This window comes from Aythya marila, assembly GCF_965140915.1.
Source record: "Aythya marila genome assembly, chromosome: 20".
NCBI lineage: Eukaryota > Metazoa > Chordata > Aves > Anseriformes > Anatidae > Aythya > Aythya marila.
The window spans coordinates 6209164-6233551 of NC_139061.1; the positions used below are offsets into that span (position 1 = coordinate 6209164).

Here is a 24388-nt window from a genome sequence, read left to right on the forward strand (position 1 = left end):
TGAAAGAATCCTGTAAAAGAACCCAAGTGATTGACAGGATAATTGCTTGAGTTTGAGCAAGCCTGGCAGTCTCATAACTGCAAGAGAAGTGCAGTGCAGAACTCCAACTGGGGAAAAGGCTCACAGACCCAGGGCAGTGCATTCAGCAAGGGAAGGGGTGATGGTACATGTCTGTCTGCTGTAAGTACACTTGGTAGCAAAACCTGAGTTTGGATGTGCTGTAAGTGAGCTACTGCTTCTTACTGATCTTGGCCGGTACTCACCACGGTTAGATGGCCATTCTTAGCTTTGGCTATGAGCAGTTCTGATCCTGATATAAAATCAATGATGCCTTCTTTGCCTTGTCCAACTGTGAATTTTATGCTGCAAAGAGAAACAGATAACAAACTTGATGAGTGTGGGTGTAGCTCTACCCTAAGTCTGCTGCTTCAGGGAGTGAACAAGCAGACTGCTGTTAGTTAAGATTAACTCTTCTTTGTCTTCTTAGTTAAGAATAATTAAATATGTTTTTATGATGCATTTCTGACATGTTTCTGTAGCCCTATAATGCTGAAGCAGAGCTCTCCAGAACCAACACAAGAAAACCAAAGCAGCTCCTGAGAGGGGCTCTGCTTCACTCACCTGCCCTGGTTGATGTTGACGTTATTGACTTTGTCTGCCCGCATGGCTGTTTTTGTGAGTGTCTCGATCACGTGGTCACTCTGAAGTACAACATCTCCCTAGGAGAGAAAACCAGCAACAGTTTGTGATTGTGGCTTTTCAGTGATCGTATACCAAAATAATTATGCTGTAATTAACAGGGACAGAGCTATCTCCATGGGTTAGCGTGGAAAACACCTCTCAAGGCATACCAGGCTTGGCGGTGATCTGTGATAACACCCCCAGCAGTTACTTTATTTACAAGGTAACAGTAAAGGGACAGCACTGATCCTGTCAGTGCATCAGTCACTGGTGAACCCCATCTGTGAGCACACACAAATATGAGCAAAATCCAACTTAAAGCTGGCATGAAGTGAGTTACGTATGGGGGCTGCTCAACGGTGCACATCACCGGTGTGCTTCACTCCCCCACCCACCGCCACCCTGGATCTTCTGCTCTTTGTGCCTTTAGAACTTGTTCTAGAGATGGCTGGAGGGCCCCATTACCTTCTGTTTGTTATCCTCACAGTGCACGTGCAGCACAAACAAGTTATCGCTCAGGCTGCTGACGGAGATGCCTGCAATAGAGAACGGCCCATTGACACCAACACAACAACACCAGGATTCCTGCACGCGTTGCAGAACCTCTCCCAGGAACGCAGCAACTGTTGGTCCCACAGTGAGAAACCTGACAGCTGAGAAGCTGCACAGAAGCAGCAGCGCACTAAGGTGTCAGCAGAGAGGTTGCAAGGTGACAGACAATCAGCTTATAGCTGGGCTTCTTAACATGGAAAAGAAACTTTCAGGTGCCTCTGTCCATGAGGAGTAGGAATGCCTGTTCTCTGGATTTTGTTTAACATCTATTTCATGTAATAGATCTGATTAATGATGCCATTTGAGGCAGCCCAGCCCTAGCAGTGATGAACGTACAGCGCTGCAGTAAGCATGTCTTACGGGAGTCCCAGAACCCCAAATTAGTGTTGCCTATGGAAACTATTTTAAATGGTGACAGTTACAAACACAGTAGGTAATTGCGTTAGGATAACACTGAAATAATTAGCACGAAAATTGGCTGCAAGGAGGAACTGTAGCAATGCTGGGAGCTGGAGCTGAGGCTATGAAGTGAGAGGCTTTAGATAAGCCAAAGCCAAGTCATGTACCAGACTCGGCAATTTTCTTTCTCTCTGACCAAGTTCCCCCTCTAAAAGGACCACGTCAATGTCAAATATTTAGAGGGCTAAAAGCCAGTGTCCCAAGCAGTTGCTGTGTAATAATGGTGCAACTTCCCTGCAGTGGAGATGTGCAATTGGGAAATGACTTGAGAGGTTTCTGGGGAGATGAATTGAGTAATTTTTGTGACATTTTAAGGAATTTAATTTTAGGAAAAAAAAAGTCCAACATATTGCAGATTTAAAATACTTGTCAGTACAAGATAATTCTATTCTTGTCCAGGACAAAGACCAACTGGTTATTTTTTTATTATTGTATTTTAACTGAAGTTATTTGTCATGCTGACTAAAATCAAGTGAGCTAAACCCCATTTCTGTTGGCAATCTCACCTGTCAGATTGGCGTAGTCAATCCGTTGTTTGATTTTGGAGTCTTCAACAATGATGACTGCGTTTTGGGTAAGAAGCAGTTGCCGTGATCTTGCTTTGTATCCTTTCCGGTCATACTTGATCACAGGAACTGCATACTGAAAGAAGCGTTATCAGTGCTAAAAATGCAACTTGTGTAATTGGCAGCTACCTTCCATCTAGCCTAGAGAGCTTGCAGGAGGTACTAACCAGTGCTTTGTAAACTGGGAGTGAAGACAATCCTTTTGAGTCCTATTCTCAGTTCTGCCACAGACTTCCTTGTTGACCTAGAGGAGTTCTGAACAATAACTTGATGACTATGGCTGTCTGACTGTGCTTGAGAAATCTATGATTTAGCTTCAGTCTGCGTAGACTTCATCGCTCCTTTCCTCTCCCCTTCAAGCATCTCAAAGCATCATGAACACCAGCAATGCAAGCTGCAACCCCTTTAATTCTAGCTGACAAACTTGCCCAAACCTCCCAATTGCATTTCTGAGCCACCATGTCCTCGTGTAGACTATCTTCCAAGGTGTTATCAGCTTAATGTTAAGGTAAAATTCTTGCTATATTTTCTTAATCAATCTGATCTTCTGATGAAGACTTTAATTCTGCTGCATAATTATGAAAACTTGAAAAAAGTATTAGGACACAGGTCTTACCTTAATTGGTTCATTTTCTAAAGCCTGAAGGACTTTAGTGTTTATCTCTTCATTACCTAAATTAAAACCAAAGAGATGGAATAAGAAAAATTTCAAGCAAGAAAAGAGGAGATGAATCCCCCTCTTTCTTCTTCCTGTTCAACTTTGTAACACCTACTCACCAAGTCGAGTGTTGATGAAGAGTCTAGGAACACTCTGAGGGTAATTGTCTTTTTTACCCTTAAAAATCTCACTGGCAATTACTTTTTGTTCCAGCTGCAAGGACAAAAGATGTATTCTGTTAAGTAGAAAATCTTGCTTCAAATAAAAAATGTTTGACTTCAAAGAGCCTCTGTGGTTTTCTTTTTTTTTTTTTTTTTAAAGTCATCTACTTTTGAGCTGAATCATGTTAGTCAGAAAATTACATAAAGTCTTCCATATGCCCCCTATCTTTTCAATGGCTATCCTTGCTTTAGGATAGAAATTTCACTTTTTTTGTTATTATTTGTAATTCTCAAAAATATATACCTCTAATTTGAATTTGTCAAAAGCCAGAGACCAGATGTGATGTCTACATCATGCCTTTGTTAAAAGGTCTCAGAATTCTTCTACTTCAGAGATCCTCTTAGCCTAGTTAAGCTAAACAATTTATTTTCCTGCTTCGCCCTGTAGGATGTTGTTTTTTTTTCTCCCCTATGGTTCAGATAGTTTTGCTGAAGCCTTGTCAGCTAATCACCATCTTTACTGAAATACTGACAAAAGAAGTTACAATGTTATTAGAACAGTGTAACACATTTATTACAGCTCCCCCATCTATTCAGTACTCTCTACCTTATCCTCTGACAAATAGTACAACTCAGCTAGGTGCCATTCAGTCCTGGGAGTTCTTGTTTAGAAGATGAGTCACCATAAACCTTTGGTCCTTTTTACAATGGCAGTCTTCCAGGGGGTAAATATGACCAGTACTCTTAGCTCTAACTTCTGTTCCTTCAGAATGAGAACAAAACCAGGGAACGAGGAAACAGGAAATCCCTTTTGTTTTTGTATAGAGCAAACAGACAGGAGATGATTTACAGGTAAAAATGTGGATAAAGGATACTCATAAGCCTTGTTTGCTTGGGAGAAGAAAGTGGAGGTGTTTCCACCTCCAGCTCAGTAATGGCTGGTATTAATCCTGTGTCCTTAATCACAGGCTCAGCCACTAACTAATCCACAGCATTTCATTACATGCCCTTAAGAGTTTACAGGCCTTCATAAGCAGTATGATATACAATCCAATTAAAAAAAAACGTTTAAAGGCAACTATTACCATCATCTCTCAAAACAGTTTAGATGAAACTGTTTAATGTACATGTTTCCTATTAGTTCTCTTCATTGAGTTTTTTTTTTTATATATAAAATAAGAAAATACAGCTACCCTAAGACTAAGATGAATCAAATGTCAGTATAATTTTTAATCTTTTTATCTAGAACAACAATGCAACTGTATGGAACAATACAACATCAGAATAGTCTGAATGAACACAAAGTTGTTGGGTACCTGTTGCTTCCACTCTGGGCTGATTCTCTTGCAGTAGGTCCAGACCATGTTCTGCATGCATAGCTGTCGCAGGAGCTGGGACGCCTGAAGGAGGTTTCACACAGTAAGTAAAAATAGCTCAAACTGACAAAGCAACTCAAACAGTGAAAAAAAGACAAACAACTGCAGAAAATCCATGGCTGAATTAAGATACTGTTTTGTTACTGACAATCACTTTTCAAATTAGTTAATTAAAAAGTCTATTTTCCACCTTTCTAAGACAGTTTGTCCCACAGCATTCTCCATCTGGTTTAGAACTAAATGGCAATTTAAGAACATAATTATTCTTTAGAATATGGTTTAGAATTAATGGAAGAAACTCAGTATGTTTTAGAATAATCAATGGGTTATTCCAGCTACCTTAGCTGTCCAGAGGGAACTTAATTTGGTCAGAGGAAAAAGAAAATTTCACAAATGGATGGGAAGAACACTGGAAAATAGTGTTGCAACACTTCCAAATTCTCAAGCGTTCTGCACTATAGCTCTCAAAATTTTACAACTATGCTAATTACACACATGTGATGGTATTTTGACTAATTCTACTTGTAGAGATGCTAATGCAATGTGAAACCTGAGCGAGAACCTGGTTCTTTCTTGCTCTCATAGCAGGCGGCTCCCCCCAGGCCTTTGGTGGCCCATGGTCTTCCATACTGCCATTTGTCTCCTCCGACTCGCGTATCATTCATCTGACCCTGGTGCAGTTGAGCCTACCTCACAGAGCGATGGAGGAGGAGTTGGCCATGATTTGTCTAAAACGTTCTTTGGTAAATTACGCTTGAGGTTCATCAGGAAGGAAAAGCGGATGTAATCAAGGAAATACTCATTCTCTGGGCAGCGAGGGTGATTCCGGTAAATAAAACCCTTAATGAATCTGAGGAAGAGGAAAAAAATAGGAGATTGGTCAAAACTGAAGATATTTAGAGATCTCTTCCAATCCAACCATGTCTGGGTCCCCAGTGAACTTTCAGATATAGCTAGGGTAAAAGGTGAATTAACATAAAATCAATGGAGAATTGTGAGATTTGGGTCAGTCCCCAGAATAGACATCAAACTTGAGAGGAAAAGGGAACTGCAATTTATAAGAAAAAGGAACTCAATAAAATGGAGTGGATAACCAAGAAGGGCTGAGTGCCAAAATGGAAGTTTATATAATAATAAAAAAAATAGGCAAAGCAAGTTTTTTAATGTCTGTTGCATCTGCAGTCAGATTAGCCAAACAGACAGCCTTGCCCATTTTCAGACGTGCTTACTCAAATATTTGTCACAAAATAACTTCCTATGGTTGCTTTGAGATAACAGAATTCTCATTTCCTGAGCTTTATTTAATAATAGTTGTAATTTATTAATAAAAATCTCTGACACTGTAGCAACAGGTAACGTCATTTGCATCACCTCATTGTTAGCAAGTAAGTACCCATTCAATGGGCTGAGGCTACTGTTCACACACCTTCTGATAGTCTCTACTGCCCACTTCTTTTTGGCAGCTTTTCGGCGTCCCAAGGTTCCCCGCCACCAGGACTGGATTGCTATTGCTAAAAATACAAACATTTTACACTAAGTGAGCTCCTTCATACCGATATTGACTTCACACAAAACTGGCAACAAACAGTGCTTATGTATGTACTCTGAAAAAAAAAACAAAAACCCAACAGCCGTCACAGTGACACATGGGAAAGAAAATAATTGAAATTCTTAACAATATAACGCAATGGATAAATGGCAGTAAAAAGCACTGGCAGATGGGAACTGCTGTATGGGGGCTGCTGCGTGAACATGAGTTAAGCCTATTCTTGTACTCAAAGAGTCTCAAAGACTAACACGGAAGGAAGGGGTATGCCAACATCTACCATTCTACTTCTAGCAAGGTTTCAGGGATTTTTCCTTCTCACACACCAAAATCAAGTCAACTTTAACTTCTCAATACAGCAACGGCCACTTCAAACCATGAAATGACATAGCACTTTCTCCCTCATACCTGAGTGTTTCATGTGCAGGAATTTTTTTCGACGGTAGAAACCTCTCCACGTGGCCTGCATTTTTGTTGCTGAAATGATAAGAGAAACAGCAATTTGAAATCACAACCAAGTGTATTTTGATACAAAAAGGTTAAACTGTTCAAACAAAAAATAATGAATAACTACAATAAAAAAATATCACAGACCAGACAGCTAACTGTCCATGAAGCTACTGCAGTGTGTGTGACTCACCCAGGCTCTGCTTCCTCACTTCCAGAGCATCTTCCGTTGCAAACAAAGTCTTGGGAAAGCGGATAAAAATCTTTGTTCTAGAAATAGAAATTCAGAATAATGTTTAACGTGCAGGAGAAGTTTGCTTCCTGCCCTTAGCATTCCCTTTGGGATCTCTAATCTTTTGCCCACCCATTAAACAGAGAAGCTTTATTTAAAAGCAATGACATTAATGTCCAATGATTCATAACCTCAAATTGAGAAAACACGAGAACTGACCGTCCCATTTTGTATTCTTCCTGTTTGTAGCCAAGATGTTTCACCAGCACAGCCACGCCATCGTGGGGCCGTCCATCCCACGTAGGCCACGTTTCTGGACAAAGTGATTTGTACCTGTGGATTAACAGCAGAAGAAATCTTAGGGAGAGAAGTAACAGAAAGGGAGAGAGGTCATTCTTCTCTCTCCCTTAAAGAAATAACTCTTTCAGGTATAAGGGCTGCTCTTTGTTTTTTGGAACACTTCCCTGGCCTCAACACCTGTAGGACCAAGACCAGGGGGAGGGAGCAGCAGGGAGAGATAAGGCCAGGGTAATCCTACCTCTGCAGAAAAACTTCGTATTTCCTTCGATATGCAAAGCCAGCTCTCCGCACTCTGAGGTTCTCCATCAACCCCAGGTATTTCACTTGATGTCGGATTAGCACTTCATCAAATCGATCTTGAGAGAGTATGAAAATAGAGAAACTTCATTAATGTCCATTCATGCAGAAAAGGGAAATATTCAGTTCAGTTCAGAATTATTTTATCTTACAGTTATCTTTAACCTCTACCCCATCCTCATGGTTCAAGTCACACACAACTTATTTTGTGACTCTTATCTTTCCCTCTTTTAGTATACATTTACATTTAGTTCCAGAACAGAATTTATCCTTTAGGATATTCTAAGCAGACAGGAGGAGGAAATTAGGGACAATAAAATCATTAAAAGGAAGTTATGTAGGTTCACTATTCTTGACTTCAAATACGACCTCATTCTGTCACTTTACCAAGACCAGTGCCTCCCTTCTGATTCCTGGCTGGTACTACCACCACCCCCTACAGACCCTCTAGCACAGACCCAAAATGAAAACTGTTGCAAGACTTATTCATTTGAGCCCCTATCTGTGCTTCACTGCCTGGAATCTAGTGGTTGGTATAGCTGTTGTAGAAAAGCACACAAGTGAAGAGTTAACCACGGCCATACCAGCCTGTTTAGCATCGTTAGGTTTCATGCATCGGATGTAGGATGGTTCTTTGGACATCAGAATTTCCATGAGTTTAGAGAGGCTGTTTTTAAACTGAGTTGCTGCCTAGGAGAAAAGAAAGAAAATCATGTATGACGTGATGACTTATAGCCAGTACTTGTGACTGCAGAACAAACCTCACAGTCCCCCAGCTTTAACGGTAAGAGGCTTGTATTTAGGTTACCATGTTAGACAGGACGTATCTTTAAAAAAGAGGAAATAGCCACACTTCCACCCAGCTCTTGTATCCTTACCGTTTCGGGTCTCTTTTTGTCTGTCAGCTCCGTCCTGTCAAAACACTGATTTATGATAGGATTCTCAGAGTTGCACATGGTCTGCGGAGAGACATTTTCAGAGCTAAAGTACAGAATGAACTTCAGAGAACTTTTAGAGCAATGTGACAAAATGGTTTTGGGTTGTTTTGTTTTTAATAAAACAAACTCTGAACACTTCAATTTGTCTTTTCATAATGCAGCCCTACGGACATGCATTCTCCAGCTGGAGATTAAAAGAACCTTTTCCCTCAGATGCCACCCCATTTTGAACCTGCCTCCTTGTTCTGCTGCTGAGTATTGGAAGTACCCTGCATCCATACTCACCTCCTTCAGGTTCCGAAAGAGAAGGTCATTGTTTTTATCTAGAAAACCTGGAAGAAAAAGAAACCACTCAGGCTGCCACCACTGTTCCACAGAAATTTCACAACAAGGCAGGAATTTGAGATGGGAAATTAATCTGGTTAATCAGATGATACATAGAACTACTGTATAACCAGATTTGTCTTTGCTACCTAGTAAAGCTGTTTTAATTCAGAGGGCAGGGGATGAAAGGAGGAAAAAGGAGTGAGAGAGAACTGAGATGATGCACACACTTACCTGCAACACTGTAGGTGACCTCTCCAGCATAGTGCAAAAGCCGAAACTCTTCCCGCCCTAAAGACTTGCGAGTTTTTTGGTCAGCAAGCTTGTGCCTGGAGAAAAAGTGAAGAAACTTCATGAGGAACAAACGTTTGTTTCATGTGGGGAATCACCTCAAAAACCACTACGGTATATGATCCTAGAGTGGGACTAGATGAGCACAGGACGAAAAAAATAAATTACACTTGTTGATCTTCAAGACCAAAAGTAAAAAAAAAAGGTGAGTTATCAACCAGCAAATCATTAAAATGTCATAAAATCTATTTATGTTTATTTCTGATAGATGAACTTTCAGCTTCCTGGCGAGGTTGCAGAGTGTGTCTGTGTGTACATGAAATCAGAGTAGAGGTAGCAGGCAAGAGGGCAGTGAAGATGTTGGCAGCAGGCTGGCATACTTGTGGGATGCCATTCAGACCCCGATTTGAGCAAAGCAGAACATTCGGATAAGAATAAAAAGAAATTTGCAGCTCCAAAACCGAGGCAGGCTAAAACATGGAATTCACATCCATGAAACTGGAGTGGCAGCAACAGAATAGGTTACCAAAGTCAAAGAAGTGTCTGGGAAGATGTGAATGAAGGTGAATTAGTAATGCCTTCATTCCAAAAGCACCAGCACTGCTAAAATCATTCTAACACAAACACACCTCTGAACACTAATGTTACCAGCAAAATTCTGCTGCATGTCCTAGTTGTTTGTAGGCTAGACTTCAGGCATCAGTTGTCACCCTCCAGAAAACCATTAATGCTGAGCAATAATCTGGTCTGGTACACCAAAACAGAGTTTGTCACACCCGCAGTACTGGGCCAGACATCAGAAGAGCCAAGAAACTGCAATCCTGCCCAATTCCTTGGATAGTAGCAGCTGGATGCCAGCAAGAGACTGGTGAAGAGGCAAGCCAGCAACAGAAATCTGAGGACTGTTACATGTCTCGCTCAGGCTTGGACAACGTGTAAGTACAGAAGAAGATTCAGTGCATAAATTGGACGTGGTCTTTTCCTGCCAGTCTAACACATCTTTCCTTTTTTCTTCAATTCTGTTTTACTTGCTTATTCAATATTATCTTAACTCACAGTCTAATCTCTTTGCAAATTAAAACACCATAATCTTTTATGTGGGGCCCCATTTATCTAGGATGCTACTGCCATAAACACAATGCATTATAAAGTTACCCAGCAATAATTAAACCTGTAGGCTCTATCACACTTGGATCCTACCAGTAAAGATGCCCTCAGCTACATGAACACTCACGTGAGAAAATGGGGATGGTTCTTCACAGTTTCCTCCAGTTTCTCCAAGAATGTTGTATCTGTGGCATCCCCAGGTCTCAGACACTCTTCATCCTGAAAACACACACATCCTAGTATTGATTTCTTTCTGTGCTTGTACTCATACAGGCCAACTCTAATTATGTCTCACTGAAACACTGTCCCAGCTTCACCCTTTGGCTTTTTAATAGGTAGCCCACCTCATGCCTTCATTTCATTAACTCAACAAATGAAGAATTGAACAAATTAAGCACAAGCTCCTCCTCCCAGACTGCCTGGACTGGAAGTTTCTTTGCTTTGGACAGATGGGTCTGATACAATATGACTTGTAGCAGTGTCACTGTTCAGTGTATCATTGCTCTTCCCACCTGCCCAGTCCTAATGTATATTTAGTCCCTTTTTCTGTGTTCTTCCCCTTGATTTCCACTCCACTGCCCCAGTGTTTCATTTTAAAAGGTCATGTCAACTTACCAAAATAGAAATGATGCCTTTGAACTTCTCTTCCACCAAATCACAAATGATTTTGTTATTGAAATATTGAACTGGTTCCCACTGCAAAGACAAGACATCACATTTGGGTGACAACTGTTCTTGACAGGAAAAAATGTGAAAATTTCAGAACATTTTAGACAGCACCTTACTTAAATAACCAGTGTTATTTGAAATGTAAAGCTTTTTCATTCATCACATTTGTTTTCTTAACAGTCCCTTTTAAAAGCATCTTTTGTTTTATCAAAGTAAAAGATTGGAATGGCATTAGTTGCTTCTAGCTGTATTACACACTGTTACTAAGGTAGTTTGAAAAGAAACTTAAAAGAAAATCTCTTTAAATCATGTACTTTGGAGACTATTATTAAAGCTCCTTTTCTAATCATCTGTCCTTGGCCTGCTGGAGGTGCTAAGAAGACAGTAGGAGTGATGATGTTGGCTCTTACCGCTATGCCTTCTGACTCGTATTCCTCTTGTTCTGACTTTAATGTGAGCTCTATGAAGAGCTGTTGCAATTTTTCATTACAATAATTAATACAAAATTGCTCAAAGCTGGAAGCAAAAATCAGAAAAATAATTAATACTGTATGACAAGTAAAATAAGCTATAATCAAAGGACAGTAGCTATGTGTAATCAAGAGAAATGTAAGAGAATTATTTAGTGAATCTATATTTATTGAATTCATTATTTAGTGAATCTCATGAAAGAGGAGGGAAAAACAGACATGAGGAGTGGAACGCTGAGAAGCAGAAAAACTACACGTTCGGAGTCTTGGTTCATTGCTATCTGCCAGAGTTAGGTTCCAGACTCTGACATAATCCTATACACTGCTCTACAGCTGTGTTTTCCCATTCACACCACCACATAAAGATGCCAAAACAACAGCCACAACTACGCCAGAGAGCTGGACAAAGGAAGAAATTCTTTATTCAGAGGGTGGTGAGGCACTGGAACAGGTTGCCCAGAGAAATGGTAGATGCCCCATCCCTGGAAGTGCTCAATGCCAGATTGTTCAAAGCCCCATCCAATCTGGACTAGTGGAAGGTGTCGCCCTTGCAGGGGCATTGGAATTAGATGATCTTTAAGGTCCCTTCCAACACCAAACCATTCTATGATTCTATGAAAGGCATGGCTCAAGCTAGCACATGAATATGCCCCCAAAAGACATCAGTCTCTAAAATACCAGGAACATAAATAGCTGTAAATGCTAAATATTATCTGAATGCCCAAAGTGTTAGAAGATCTGTCAATACTAGTTATTCAAGCTGATTTCCTAAAGCTGAAAATTCATCTCCTTCTCTCTTACTAAAATTACCAGAGATGGATTAATGTCTTATTTCACAATGGAGAGAAAACACTACAATGGAGTCATGCACAGCTTACTCAAAATCCAAAGACACTAATGAAAACAAACCTGTTGTGCTGGAAAACCTCAAATCCATAAATATCGAGCAATCCTAGAACTGTTGTACTTCTCCAGCCCGGAAACTCTCCTTCCTGTAATAGAGCAAAAAGTAAGTGTTTGTACGTAGTCACACAGCCAGTCACAGCTACAATCCATGACTGGATCTTTTGCATTTAGTTACAGCATATTCTCCTTACTCTCTTCTTAGTGGAAAACAAATTAACTTGGAAATCACTGTAAAGCATGCAATAACTTTGTGTTGCAGCTTAAAGATTTGAAACTGCCTTTCACACTTGGTTGTCTATCAACAAACAACAGATTTGTTTACCTTGTAAGCAAGAGACTTGTTAACCTTGTTCACCAGCCAAGAGAAAGTGCGTCCATATATTGCTTTAGCAAGTGCATCCCTTGCATAGGCTGCCTGCTCCAGGTTCAGGGGACTGATTAGCTGCATACAAAAGGAGAAAAAAACGTCATTCAACAGCCATTCCATTGACAGATTAAGTTTCCCTGGCTTACTGTTAATAAAGAGCTGATGGTATTGCACTAGTTTAATTTCCATATGCCTCCCAGATCCCAATTCATGTTCTTACCTCTTCCCCTTTTGCTATGATCTTCTTGTGGATCAGTGCATCTCGCAGAACAGAGCCCTCAACCGCTAGAAGCTGCAAAGCAGTAGAACGTTAAATTTATTTATGAAGCAGTACATTCAATTCATCAGTACTTGTCTTAAGAGATCAGAAAGGCTAGTCCACAAAATTACAGTCCAGTGAAACAACCCTGTGTTTCCCATTCACACTGCAAGCCTTTTTGCAATGTCAGTCATTCCATTTCCTTCTGCACACCAACTCCTTTTTGCCATATAACATAATAGTTTGGTTTGACTGCTCTGGCACAAAGAACTGACTGAGCAAAGCCATGAATAGACTTCTTCAAAACTCGTCTCCAGAGTAGGTCTATTCCTATCCCACTGCCTGAAAGCAAAAACCTCACATCAGTGGTGGATCAAGTGGTAAATAGAGAAGTTGTCAATTAAAAAATGTTAAAAAAGTAAAAATATATAAAAATATAAAAATGTAATGTATATGTACAAAAATGTAAAGTAAATGTATAAAAATATAAAATATTTAAATGTTTAAATGTTAATATTTGCATTGCAATTACATCAAATAAAAGCACATTTTTAACAACTTCTAAATCATATTCTAAATGATAATAATATAATGCTACCATGTTCAAAATAAGGAAGCCATACTAATTCATCTTTAATGTAATATATCTCTAACTGGTGATACTCACCCTAGCCAGATATTTAATCTGATTCTCTGTAGTGACCTGAGCATTTCCTTGCTCATCTGCAGCAAACTGCACATTCCCCAGATGCAGAACACTAGCCACGATGCTCAGCAAGTCCTATGATGGAAGCAACAGGCAGAAATCAGGCATGGATACAGAATGAAACAGCAGTGAGATTTCTGTGTTAGTTAATACACTGCAAACACTCATTTTGTATTTTGTTTCACAATTTTTGCAGGGAACACATGCACTCTAAAGGCTGCCTTTGGTTCGAAATAAATCAGAGCAGAAAAATTCTCAAGAGAGGGAAAATCAGCTGTGCGGTCAAACAAGTCTTACCTCCACCTCGGTGTCATTGAAGCTTATAATGGACAAGGCTCTTCGCACAGTCTTCCAATCATTTTTATCATTTATGGAACTGACCCTTGCACAGTGACCCTAAAAATACAGTTTGATAAAAATAAGTATATCATTACCAAAGGTATATTATGCACATTGCACTTCTGCCATATGTTTCTTTTCATAGGAGCTATCTCAGTGTTTTTTTTGAAGTGAGGAAATGAAGATATAAAGTCAACTGAGGATACATTTGTCCTAAAATATAACAATATCTTAAGAATTATTAGTTAATACACACCTTTACTAAATAGTGATACTGTTGTGGGTTCTTTTCAAGGCCTAGCCTTCGCAGTAAGTCTTCTTCCCCTCCTTCTAGCAGCTGGTAGAAAATGTGGAAATTCCTCTCGCCATGGTTTTGGTGCACAACTCGAGATTTCTCCAGGAGGTAGTTCAAGATGTGGCCCCCAACAGGAGCGCCCTAAATCAAACCAGATATATTGAAACAGTTCATCAACAGAGAGGAAAATATTTCTGCTTCTTTGGCAGTCTGTTCAAAGACACACAATCACAAAATGATTGACTACAAAAAGGCAGAAAATCTTTTGTTACTTTGTATCACAAGATATATTTTGGCAAATGCACATCAATTTGAGGTTTGAAGCATACATAAAATGAGCTATCAAGTGAAAATAATACACAATTATATAGAACACGGCTACAGCATGTATTGAATTATATCCTGACTTGTATATTCTTCCTTCTCAGAAGGGATTCAACACAAAAAATAACAAAATTCTGTGTGTGGAGGAATTACATATTGAGAAGTTTAAAGGACTATGATATATCTAGCTACTCGGTTCTTGCATTACGTTCATATTCCTAGTGTGGGGTAGTTTGAATCAGAATTGAAACAAACACTATGCAAAGTTACTCAGGACAGAGATTATTTTCAGTCCACAGCTGACTAATGTGGAGTTAGTTTGGGAGTATCCATTTCACAGTGCACATGTACCTCAGAAACAAGAGGACTTATTCTCACTCTCACTATATAGAGGGATGAGGGGAGAAAGAAAGGAAAGTGTGTTCCATAAAAACCTCTGGAACCAAACTTCACTCCCAGACTGCTCACATGGTCAACAAGGAAATATGCATTCTATGCACACATCAGTGCAGGAAAGTATAGGCAACAGAGATCTGTTATGAGTGGGACCCATTCTGGAGTATAAAACAGATCTGAAGTTACCCTGTAATCAAACTGCACATCCATGTATTTCCCAAATCGGCTGGAGTTATCATTCCGAAGGGTTTTCGCATTTCCAAAGGCCTAAAATGAGAAATGATTACAGAAAAATAAATCAGTATCAAATAACATTATTTATATACACTTTGGTGAAGATGCCAGTTATCTATTTATGGCCATTAAAGTTTAGGTTTGTCCTTTTTGCAAGGGAAAGCAAGAAGGAAACAGATTACCACTCAAAATACTAATGCTGATCTTTATGCCCAGTGCAAGTATTGCAGATGAAACATGCCCCTAAAAACAATTCCACACCCCCAGCAAATTTATTTTAAGGCCAATTCACTGCTGACAGCATACGTCATGCCTGACAATCTTTTCAAAGCTTCCTCTTTCATCACAGCTATTTGCTTGCAGTAATTCATTTGCTTCCTGCTCACAGCGGGCACTAACCTAACAGGCCTAGGCCTGTCAGGGTTTTCCCACTCATGGGGAGCACACCTTTCCCTGCACACTGCACAGGGTTGAGTAGAACAGAAATATTAAAGGGAATTACAAAGGCAGCTCAGGACTGGACACTAGAGGACACCACAGCACTAGAAAATGCACCCACAAATGCATTTATCAGAGGGCAGAGCTGACCACGGGAGATGTGTCAAGTTCTGGCTTTGCAAACTTATGCAGCACACCAGGACTCTTCCCGCTTCAAATCCCTCTCTCTCCCCTGCAGTCTGGCCACTTCTGAATTGCTCCTGGTGGACAGGAAAGGGCCAAGTGAGTTTGGCAGCTGATGACCATTTCTTTGGCTTGGAAGCACGCTGGGATTCCCCTGTGTGCAGTACAAACGATCCGCCCACACGGTGTGAACCTGTGTTCCCAGGATACACTATCCACGCTGCACAGACAGCTTAATCATGCCCAGTAGGGTCCAGCTGCCTCCACCCCCTCAGCCGGAAAATGTGAGTACTGCTGCTATGACTCAATGTCAAGCTTCAGTGCTGCAGACTCTAGAATTACCTCCAGGACAGGGTTGGATTGTAACAGGCGATCCTTCACCGTCTCAACCTGCTGACTGGCTGGGCAGGTCACCGCGTAGTACTGTAGGATCTTCTTGGTGGCCTCCGTTTTGCCAGCCCCGCTCTCCCCCGATATCAGAATGCACTGATCCTTCCTCTCCATGCGCAGAGAGCGGTACGAATTGTCTGCGATAGCATAGCTACGGAACAACGACAACCAGACATTAGTTTGTTTCCACAAATGAAGGGCTGAGACTCCTCAGCTAAGACCATCCTGTAACGCAAACTCCTAACGGAGACACCTCAAAAACAAATGCACGTCCATGGGTTGGGTAAGAGCATATTGCTGTGAACGCTTTCAGACATCTCTGTGCACATCTTAACCGCAGGGCCAAGTTTCTGCAGGGTGATAACATAAATCTAAAAGCTAAATTCCCTTAAAAACCGTTCTTTTGGAAAAGGTCTTCATGTTATTTAAAACATTTGACAGTGAATATGGAAAGCTATGAAAAGGGAGAGATGAACCATTTGCTCTCCCTGACCATTTCACCTACACAGGTGAGAATATTTTCTGTAAAAAAAGACTACATGATGCAGATAAACTTAATTTTCTAAATATACATGATTTCTTGACAGGATAAAAAAAAAAAACCTTTGCATTCAGGAAATTTCTTGTTTTCCACTGATCTTTATTCTAGATTATCTTTTAAGTGATGACACAGAAGGTCACAACTGCACTTTGCTATCTGGGTGGCTCCTATTACGTGGCTCCTGAATAGGCCAACCAACCTCTTGTAGCTTCTCTCAGATTATAAAAAGAACTGGATTACGCCAGAACAGACTGCTAAAACATCCAGCAGGCTACATTAAGCAACCATCCAGCTAAGGCCAAGCACTACCCAAAACACCAAACGCCTCCTCCTGCCTGTGTACAACCAGGGTTTACTGCTGTTGTCCCTCAACTCCTGCTTCTTCCTTCATTTCTTTTTCTCTCTCCTATTTTCCTCCACACAGTAGACCAGACAGGTTCTTTTACCAAAAATTACACTCTTTTACAACACCAGAGTGCAGGAGGATGAGTTTGACAAACATTGGTAGCAAGTGCTTGTGGAAGGAGAGAGAAGAAGGACCAGATGCAATGGGAGGGGATAAGAGGAAAGAGGAGCATTAGCCCTTCAAAATACACTCATGTAAGACCTTGGTAATAAAATCCTCAGCTGTCCTACACATGGTTATCAAGCACATACCCTGTCTTCATACAATTCATACACTTGACAACCTTTTAATAATTATTGGGTTTTGCTTCTTCTTTTTTTTTTTTTTTTTTTAAATCTTGTGCTGTAAAATTAATTAAAAATGATCACACCAAAATAACAGCCATGGCCTCCTCAAGTCTATTAATACTTGGTGCTAAGGCAACACCGCTGAGCTACCTAGCAACACAACTGCACACTTACCCCACTAAATTCATCAAGTCCTTCTCTTCCCATCCAAACTCTGTCTCTGGAGTATTTTGAAAGTGAAACGGTTGAATAAATATAAATTCAATTTAAATTTTATGAACTGCCTCTGGATTGCCTGTCTTTACTGGGGGAGTTTATGGTACTTGTTGAAGCAGAACGCTAACAGTGATGCACACCACTTGCAAAATCCCCTTTACTTAAAAATGTTCACTGTCCCATTTGCAGCCACCATCTCTGAACCCCGCAGCAGGCTATAAATAGGACAGGATGTGACACAGCAGCCTGGGAAGTATGCTGTGTTTCAAGACCACAGGGCTACATTTTCCCCTTTGAATGACTAAATGTGATGCGCTTCCCAGCAAACCCTGTGCTCAGGCCAAGCTTCAACACTTTTGACACTGAAGTAGCAATACTTTCTAGAATCAGCCTAGAGTAAGAGAAATAGTAAAAAGAAAATACACCTGAAATACTCCAAAAAGAGAAGCACTGAGTACTACAGCACAGATAACTCCAGAGCTCTGCAGAAGATTTTAAAATGCATAAATAATCAAATGATATAATGTTTTTTAATGGCATGGTAATGACAGTTAACAAAGAATACTCTTTTTCCAGTTGGAGCAGCACTGGTGTTTGGTATCCCAGTTCTCAAGGGTTTTTACTTGCGAGCTGCACATTTTACAATTTCTCCTGGGACTAGTTACAGCAAGGAAGAAGACAGCTTAAGAAATAATCAGCTGCTTTGTGATTTAAATCACTTTGTGTAGTGCTCACAGAAATTAAAGCAGAGCAGCCTAGCCCTCCACGTCACACATCAACATTGCCATCGTGCTCAGTCCTGCACTTAGCGCACACACATAAAAAGGTAGCCACAGTCCCAACAATTTTCCTGGGAGTCACAAAGTTATCATCCCATGACAAAGAAGCCAGTAAGAGCACCTAGATCACAAGCCAAAGTGGTGAAGCTCGAGGCATGAGCTGCTACCTCTGCACCACCTCCATTGCTTCATCAGGAACTGCCTGACGCTGATTTGAGCAACTGCTGATAACTTTTTTGGGGGAAGGTCTCTCTTATTTAGGGCATCCGCACATGAACAGAATGTGCTGACACACATAGATCAAGGGGAGAACTCAGCAGATTTGAACTCTGGGGTTTTCAGGTCTAACCATCTCCCACGTAGATCCACCAAAGAAGCCTGAAACACTACAAAAATCGCATTTTTATCCTAACAAATACAACTTTAAATATTCAAACTTTCCCAAGTAATGGCGTTTCTCTCCCCCTCTGTGCTCATAGCGCATTCTGTTTTCCTTACTCTTTTGGGTTATGTGCCAGTAATAAGAAACAATCCAAATAGTTTGCTCAAAAATAATATCATCTGCTCTTCCAAGACCTCTTAAAAAAAAAAAAAAAAAAAAAAAAAAGAAAACACACACACACAAAAAAAAGCCTCCAAGAAGTGCTCAGAATTTGGCCCTTGGCGCTGAAAGAAAGCATTTTTGAGCCAAATGTCCTCAGCTCCCAGTCATCTTTCTCTTTCAGTCTGACAAAAAAAATTCAAATGCTTTCAAAAATAACTTTCAAACCTCAAACTTTTTTTTTTTTTTTTTTTTTTTTCGAATGGGAAATTGGGAATGCTCACCACGCCAGACCATGTAAATAAATACATTCCTTGTTCCAACAAGGCTCATGGTATCTTAGCAACAGGGGAAATACCAGATAAATATTGGTCAGGCAGTAACAGGAGAGGTAGGAAAGAAACCACCGCACATATATACATACTCTTTCCCCTAGTTAGCATTATGCTGAATGAGCGATGTAGCAGGAGGGGAAACTCACGATCCGGACATGCAGACCCCAAGTAACCTTGGAACAATGAACTCCTGTCCTGCCAGGGCTGGGTAAGCAGCTCTGTTCCTCCAGCCAGGAAGGAACCACCTCCCTTTCCAAATACTGCTCTTGCAAAGGCAACTCATCCTCTTTGGAGAGAGAAACAGGAATAGTAAGAGCCATACACCACACCCTCTAAAAGATCCTTTAATGCCCTAAAAATCATAGGGATATATCTGGGACAAGTCCTATTTTCTTGCTTTCACACGTCATTACTGCACACGCCGGTGTGGGAATGGCACAAACTACGCTGTTTACCCACAGGCCACTCACAGGTGAGGAGAAACTTCATAGAAGCTGACACCGCGGTATCGCTCCATGTTCTGTTTACTGTAGATTTCCAGTTCCTTGTATGGATTAACAGACACCAAAACCGAGCCAATGTATGTCTGAAAAAGAAAGCACAAAATGAAGAGGTTACATAAGGACTAGCAGTGGATTTTCTCTGAGAGACCAGAATTGCTCAGAAAGCTCCTGTGGTTGACAAGTCCTGCCTGCAGCACGGGATGGGCTAAGGCCCTCCAAAGAGCCAAGGGTGCTGAAGAAGTGACCTCCTCATGAAGAATGACACTGCAGGAGTTATGCTAGACCCCTCATCCTTGCTGGAAAAACAGCACCTATGCATGGTTTTTGTGCTTCTAACAAGCAAGAATACCGGATTATTTCTCATATACCATCTGGGATTAGGTTCAAGCCTGGGGTTGCTGAAAGCCCACCACAGAGTGAGTTCATGAAATGGAAAAATGTGGTGTGAGTTGGCTTTTCAGTGCTGGAAGGACCAGTAAATGCCAGTAGACCTCAACTGGATCACTGCAAAAGAGGCTCTTACATGAATTAACATTACACTATCCCAGTCTTGTTCTGAGATAATCAACTACGGTCTACTCAAAGTGATACCATTGTCTCAGAATCCCTACATCTGCTGTATCAAATACCCAAATTCAGGTCACTTGTGAAGACTTTTGTTTCTGCCCCTCTGTTACTCACATAGATCAGATTCTCCTTGAAGCGCTTACGCAGATTTTCGATGAACGCTGCTTCGCTGGTGAAGTTCTCCAGCAGGACAAAATCCTGCACCCCCACGCGGTCGCGGGCTGTCAGAGCGCTCTCCATGGTCAAACGAACACCGTTACTCCCTGCTCCCTGCAACCAAAAGCAGAGGAAGGTTGGGACATGTGGTTTTCTGTGCAGCACTGAGTCCGTAAGAATGATTAACCACAATTACTCATGGACAACCTATAAATAGGAGAGGACATTAGAATAACCCTACTGTTGAAAATGTTAGATCATGTATACTAACTTTATCAGTTAGTTTATAATTATTTTGATGGAAGACAAGCCGGCATTAGGGAAAAGTTATTGGTAAATTTCCAACCACTTTAAATAAATCAATTAATCAAACAAGCATTTCACATGAAGAGAATAAAAGTAGGATTTCCTTTCCCAGGCATCCTTCAACAGGAGTGAGACTGAAAAGTGCTCTCCTCTCTCCTGTTCCTTTTCTCTCTCATAACGGGAAGTCATAAGGAATCTTTTATGACTAATGATGATTCATCTCATGAGCAAACGGCTTCACATTACTGACCAATTTAAAAGCTTTAGCAAGATACCCAATGGGACATTCTGGGAAAATTCAGTAGTAACAGAAAGGGGCACTTCGGCATCCCATGCCACTGCTACAAATTTAGACCGACACTAAAATCTATCCCACATATCAAGCAACTTCTACTCCTGACACTCTTTTAAAGGTTACATCTTCAGCATGATGTGGTTCAGACACAGCCATCTTTGGAAAACATAGGTCTGCTGACTTCTTACTTCATTCAACCTCACATACTAAAACAGGAGAAGGAAACATGCACGAGTGACTCAGTCACTACTTGCAGGGAAAATTTCTAGTAAACGCAATTAGACCCGACAGATAGACGATGTATGAGGTGACGACGAGAGACAATACAGAAATCAGAGATGAGATACAACATATTAAACAATTTGCCTCACATCTGGCTGTGTTTCCTTATGGTATTAAATCCTCCTTGCTTTGCAAACTCCTCACAGCAGGCACCTTTCTCTTAAATCGTTTCCCTAAAGCACTACTGCATTTCAGAGCATCTCTTGTTGGGATATTCCAATCACTGGAACAAATGCCAGTGGAGCTTGTTCCTAAACGGGCTCATGCACTGACAGCAACACCCAGTCACCCTCTCCTGTAGGGGCTTTACACACCAGGAATGCTGGACCACTGCTGAAACACTGTCCTCCAGCCCAAAAACCCTGCACAATGATGTAGATGAGTTTTGCTGACTCACGTTGCCAGGTAGTTCCTTTCTGCTCCTTCTCAAGATATAATAGTGGTCAGAGCACAGGGACTGATGGCGTGCAGGGAAAAAAAAATGAAAACCTTGGTCAGAAGAAATCTTAGTTTAAGGTTTATTAAGTAGTAATAAAGAGAAGTCCCGATGAAGTACAAATTTGGGCTGAAATAGGTGCAAATTCCCTCAGCTTGCAGTTGCTCAGACTTACCAGTCATTTGCAAAAGAAGTTTTGCCAAATTATGCAAGTTATAATTGGCTTCTTTCCTGAAAGCCCAACGCCTGGGCATAAGTCATTGCATGAAACTAGCAGCTTTCAAAAAGAAAAATTAGCTCCTCCAATTTGCTACTAGGAAATCTCAAATCCAGATCCACCCTAATGGCTCAAACTGTATCACAGGGAAACACCATTTAAATTTTCCTTTTTATTTTGTTTTAGGTTGGTCTCATAGTCTGGAAGGCCTGATTTGTAAGCTTTCAAAAGTCAAGTCTGGGAGATTTCTGCAGGTACTGTCATAAGTAATCCTTTTTAAATGTCCAAACCTTCCAAGCCAATTCCTCCATGCCTTTGACAAAGCGTTTTGTTGGCTTTTTTCTACCCTCTTTGCCAAGACAAAAAGGAAAGGTGTAAGCCCTGGAGAAGAAAGGTGGTGAGATAGAGGACAACGCTGGCAAACAAACAGGGATAAACTACACACAGATAAACTCAGCCTAGGAATTAGAAGGCTTATATCGTAGCTGTGAAATTCTGGAGCAGCTTTCAGACAAGGTAATGGGAACGAAAGCAGGAACAGAAGAAAATCCGTAGTTTGCAAGTGGCTGAGCTTATGAATACAGTTTTAAAACAGCTGCCTCAAAAAATGACTGAGGAGAAACTTCCACCCTCGCACAGTTAATCCAAGTTTATATAATCCTGAAGACTTTCACAGAAAACGTCACTTAGCAGTTTCAGCAGCTCTTTCATCAGCCACTCCCTCGAGCTCGGGACAAACCGATCCCAGCTGTAGGCATCCAGCCTAAGGAAGAAGCAAATCCATCCCACTTCCAACACAGAACTCTGTACTTCGGCCGCCTCCTCCAGGACAGGCATTTAAGCCTAAGTAGCTGTCAGTTTGCTCCGTGCTTTCTTCCTCTCATTGGAGTTCAATCTCTCCCAGTGAGAAGAAAATAAATACCCCAGAATTTTGGTCCGTTAAAAAAAATATATATGCAAATTTTCAGCAATAATTAAACATGACCAGGTTCTGTTCTCCCCATGATACAGTCAGATTCTCCAGAATTTAGTCAGTGCTATACCCTCCCAAGGCTAAGTTCAATGCAAATACAATACGTCAGTCACAAACAGCTGCTGAGCAACGTGCTCCTCTGTGCCACCATCTGATCGTTTGCTTTATTGCTTAGGTCCAAGCCTACCACCAACTTAAAATGTCTACGTTAACCATTTCACTACCATTAACTTCAACAAATGCCATGTTGACGGGGGTAAAAATCAATCCTTTTTTAAAATGGAAATAGAAAAGTCATGCAGAAGGAAGAGAGTGGATAAAGATGCCACTATATTGGAAATGATGACCGTATGTTCCTACTGACTGATTAGTATGACAGTGAGGCACTAAGTAAAAATAACTAAAATGACAGTTATTTTAAAAATCTGTGTGGCTGTAAAAAAAAATAATCAGGTGGCTGTAAATTAATGCTAGAAAATCCTGGCTAGGGGTTAAAAGGATGTTACAGTGAAGCTAATTAACTTAAAGCAGCAACAGGACTCACTCCCTTAGCACCTCTGCAGCAGAACTTGCTTTTAATAGATAGATTTATCTCTGCCAAAACACCTCTGGCTGACGTACTGCTCATTTACAACATCCTCTGGCCTGTGCTATGCAAAAGGTTGGCTTGGACAATTCTGAAAGCCCTGTGGTAGGGAGAAAGTATTCCAGGTAATTAGGCGAATATGGGCTGTGAGGGTCCAATTGGGGCTTTCCTTGCGAAAATCACTTTTCCTAAGAGAGCACAGAGAGCCGAGCTGCTGTCACAGTGAGAACACAGGCAAAAGGGGCTGCCCCACCTGCCCTCTGTGCAGCTGGCTCTAGCACTTTTACAATATGCTAGACTGGAAATCTGACCTGGAATACTGGAAATCTGACCTGGAATAACATTAACTCAATTTTTACATAAATTATTTTCATCTAGGTTGTTTTCCCACATATAATCACTTACACCGCCGACAGGTATGGTGGCAGAGCACTGGAACCAAGCGAGATGGGCAGGAGCAAGCATTTCAGCAGCAGGGCCAGTTTAGGCCATTGCCAGCTCTTTGTGAAACTACCACCTGAGAGGTAAGTTTCCACCAAAAGGAGAGCATCCCCTCCTGTGGATTTTGCCTCCATGGCATGTGTTAATGCAAGCAATTACCTGCCTCTGAGTGGAAGCGATGAAAACACAACAATAAACCACTAAACCAGCAAACAATGAGCAGATGAAAAGACCAAGGCAGTTTTCTGTCAACTCAGTGAGTCGAATCACCTTACCACAGGATCAGGTGAGTGTCAGACCCGGGGCAAGAAGGAAAGGGAGCACAGATGCCTGACAGTAGCATGTAGCTAGGTCACCTCAAACACGAGTATCCTCACCCTGCCTACAGGTCTCAAAAGAGGGACGAGGCTAAGGATCCCTGCCTTTGTAGGATATACCATGGTAATGCCTTACCTCGGGCCTCTCACACCCAGCATGGGCTGCAAGCAGGGAATTGCAAAAATTTGAGCAATCTCCACCTGATCTTGGTGCCTGTGGGCTTAGGAGTGTCACTGTCTTCTCTTTCAAACTCATCCTTCCTCCCTAAAATCACTGTCCTAATGGTCACTCC

General features: G+C 41.1%; 1 protein-coding gene across 6 annotated transcripts in view; it reads right to left on the reverse strand.

Annotated features, from left to right (window-relative positions):
- The window catches only part of MYO1C (myosin IC), a 58094-nt gene that overhangs the window by 4011 nt on the left and 29695 nt on the right, over positions 1-24388 (reverse strand). For 5 of the 6 annotated variants that reach the window (XM_082776349.1, XM_082776353.1, XM_082776354.1 and 2 more), the window contains 30 exons: positions 20201-20356; positions 19487-19602; positions 15864-16062; positions 14853-14933; positions 13908-14087; positions 13610-13708; positions 13274-13387; positions 12568-12639; positions 12303-12422; positions 11984-12066; positions 11015-11120; positions 10551-10631; positions 10063-10154; positions 8772-8866; positions 8499-8545; positions 8154-8234; positions 7860-7965; positions 7217-7334; positions 6898-7011; positions 6640-6716; positions 6408-6476; positions 5880-5964; positions 5144-5303; positions 4394-4477; positions 3036-3129; positions 2875-2930; positions 2199-2334; positions 1147-1217; positions 622-719; positions 264-363 (listed from right to left, as the gene is read on the reverse strand). In XM_082776349.1, coding sequence (XP_082632475.1) covers positions 264-363; positions 622-719; positions 1147-1217; positions 2199-2334; positions 2875-2930; positions 3036-3129; positions 4394-4477; positions 5144-5303; positions 5880-5964; positions 6408-6476; positions 6640-6716; positions 6898-7011; positions 7217-7334; positions 7860-7965; positions 8154-8234; positions 8499-8545; positions 8772-8866; positions 10063-10154; positions 10551-10631; positions 11015-11120; positions 11984-12066; positions 12303-12422; positions 12568-12639; positions 13274-13387; positions 13610-13708; positions 13908-14087; positions 14853-14933; positions 15864-16062; positions 19487-19602; positions 20201-20356 — 3090 coding nt within the window. Of the gene's footprint in view, positions 1-263; positions 364-621; positions 720-1146; positions 1218-2198; positions 2335-2874; positions 2931-3035; positions 3130-4393; positions 4478-5143; positions 5304-5879; positions 5965-6407; positions 6477-6639; positions 6717-6897; positions 7012-7216; positions 7335-7859; positions 7966-8153; positions 8235-8498; positions 8546-8771; positions 8867-10062; positions 10155-10550; positions 10632-11014; positions 11121-11983; positions 12067-12302; positions 12423-12567; positions 12640-13273; positions 13388-13609; positions 13709-13907; positions 14088-14852; positions 14934-15863; positions 16063-19486; positions 19603-20200; positions 20357-21522; positions 21583-24388 lie in introns of all 6 variants that reach the window. The other variant, XM_082776350.1, reaches the window with a different exon arrangement.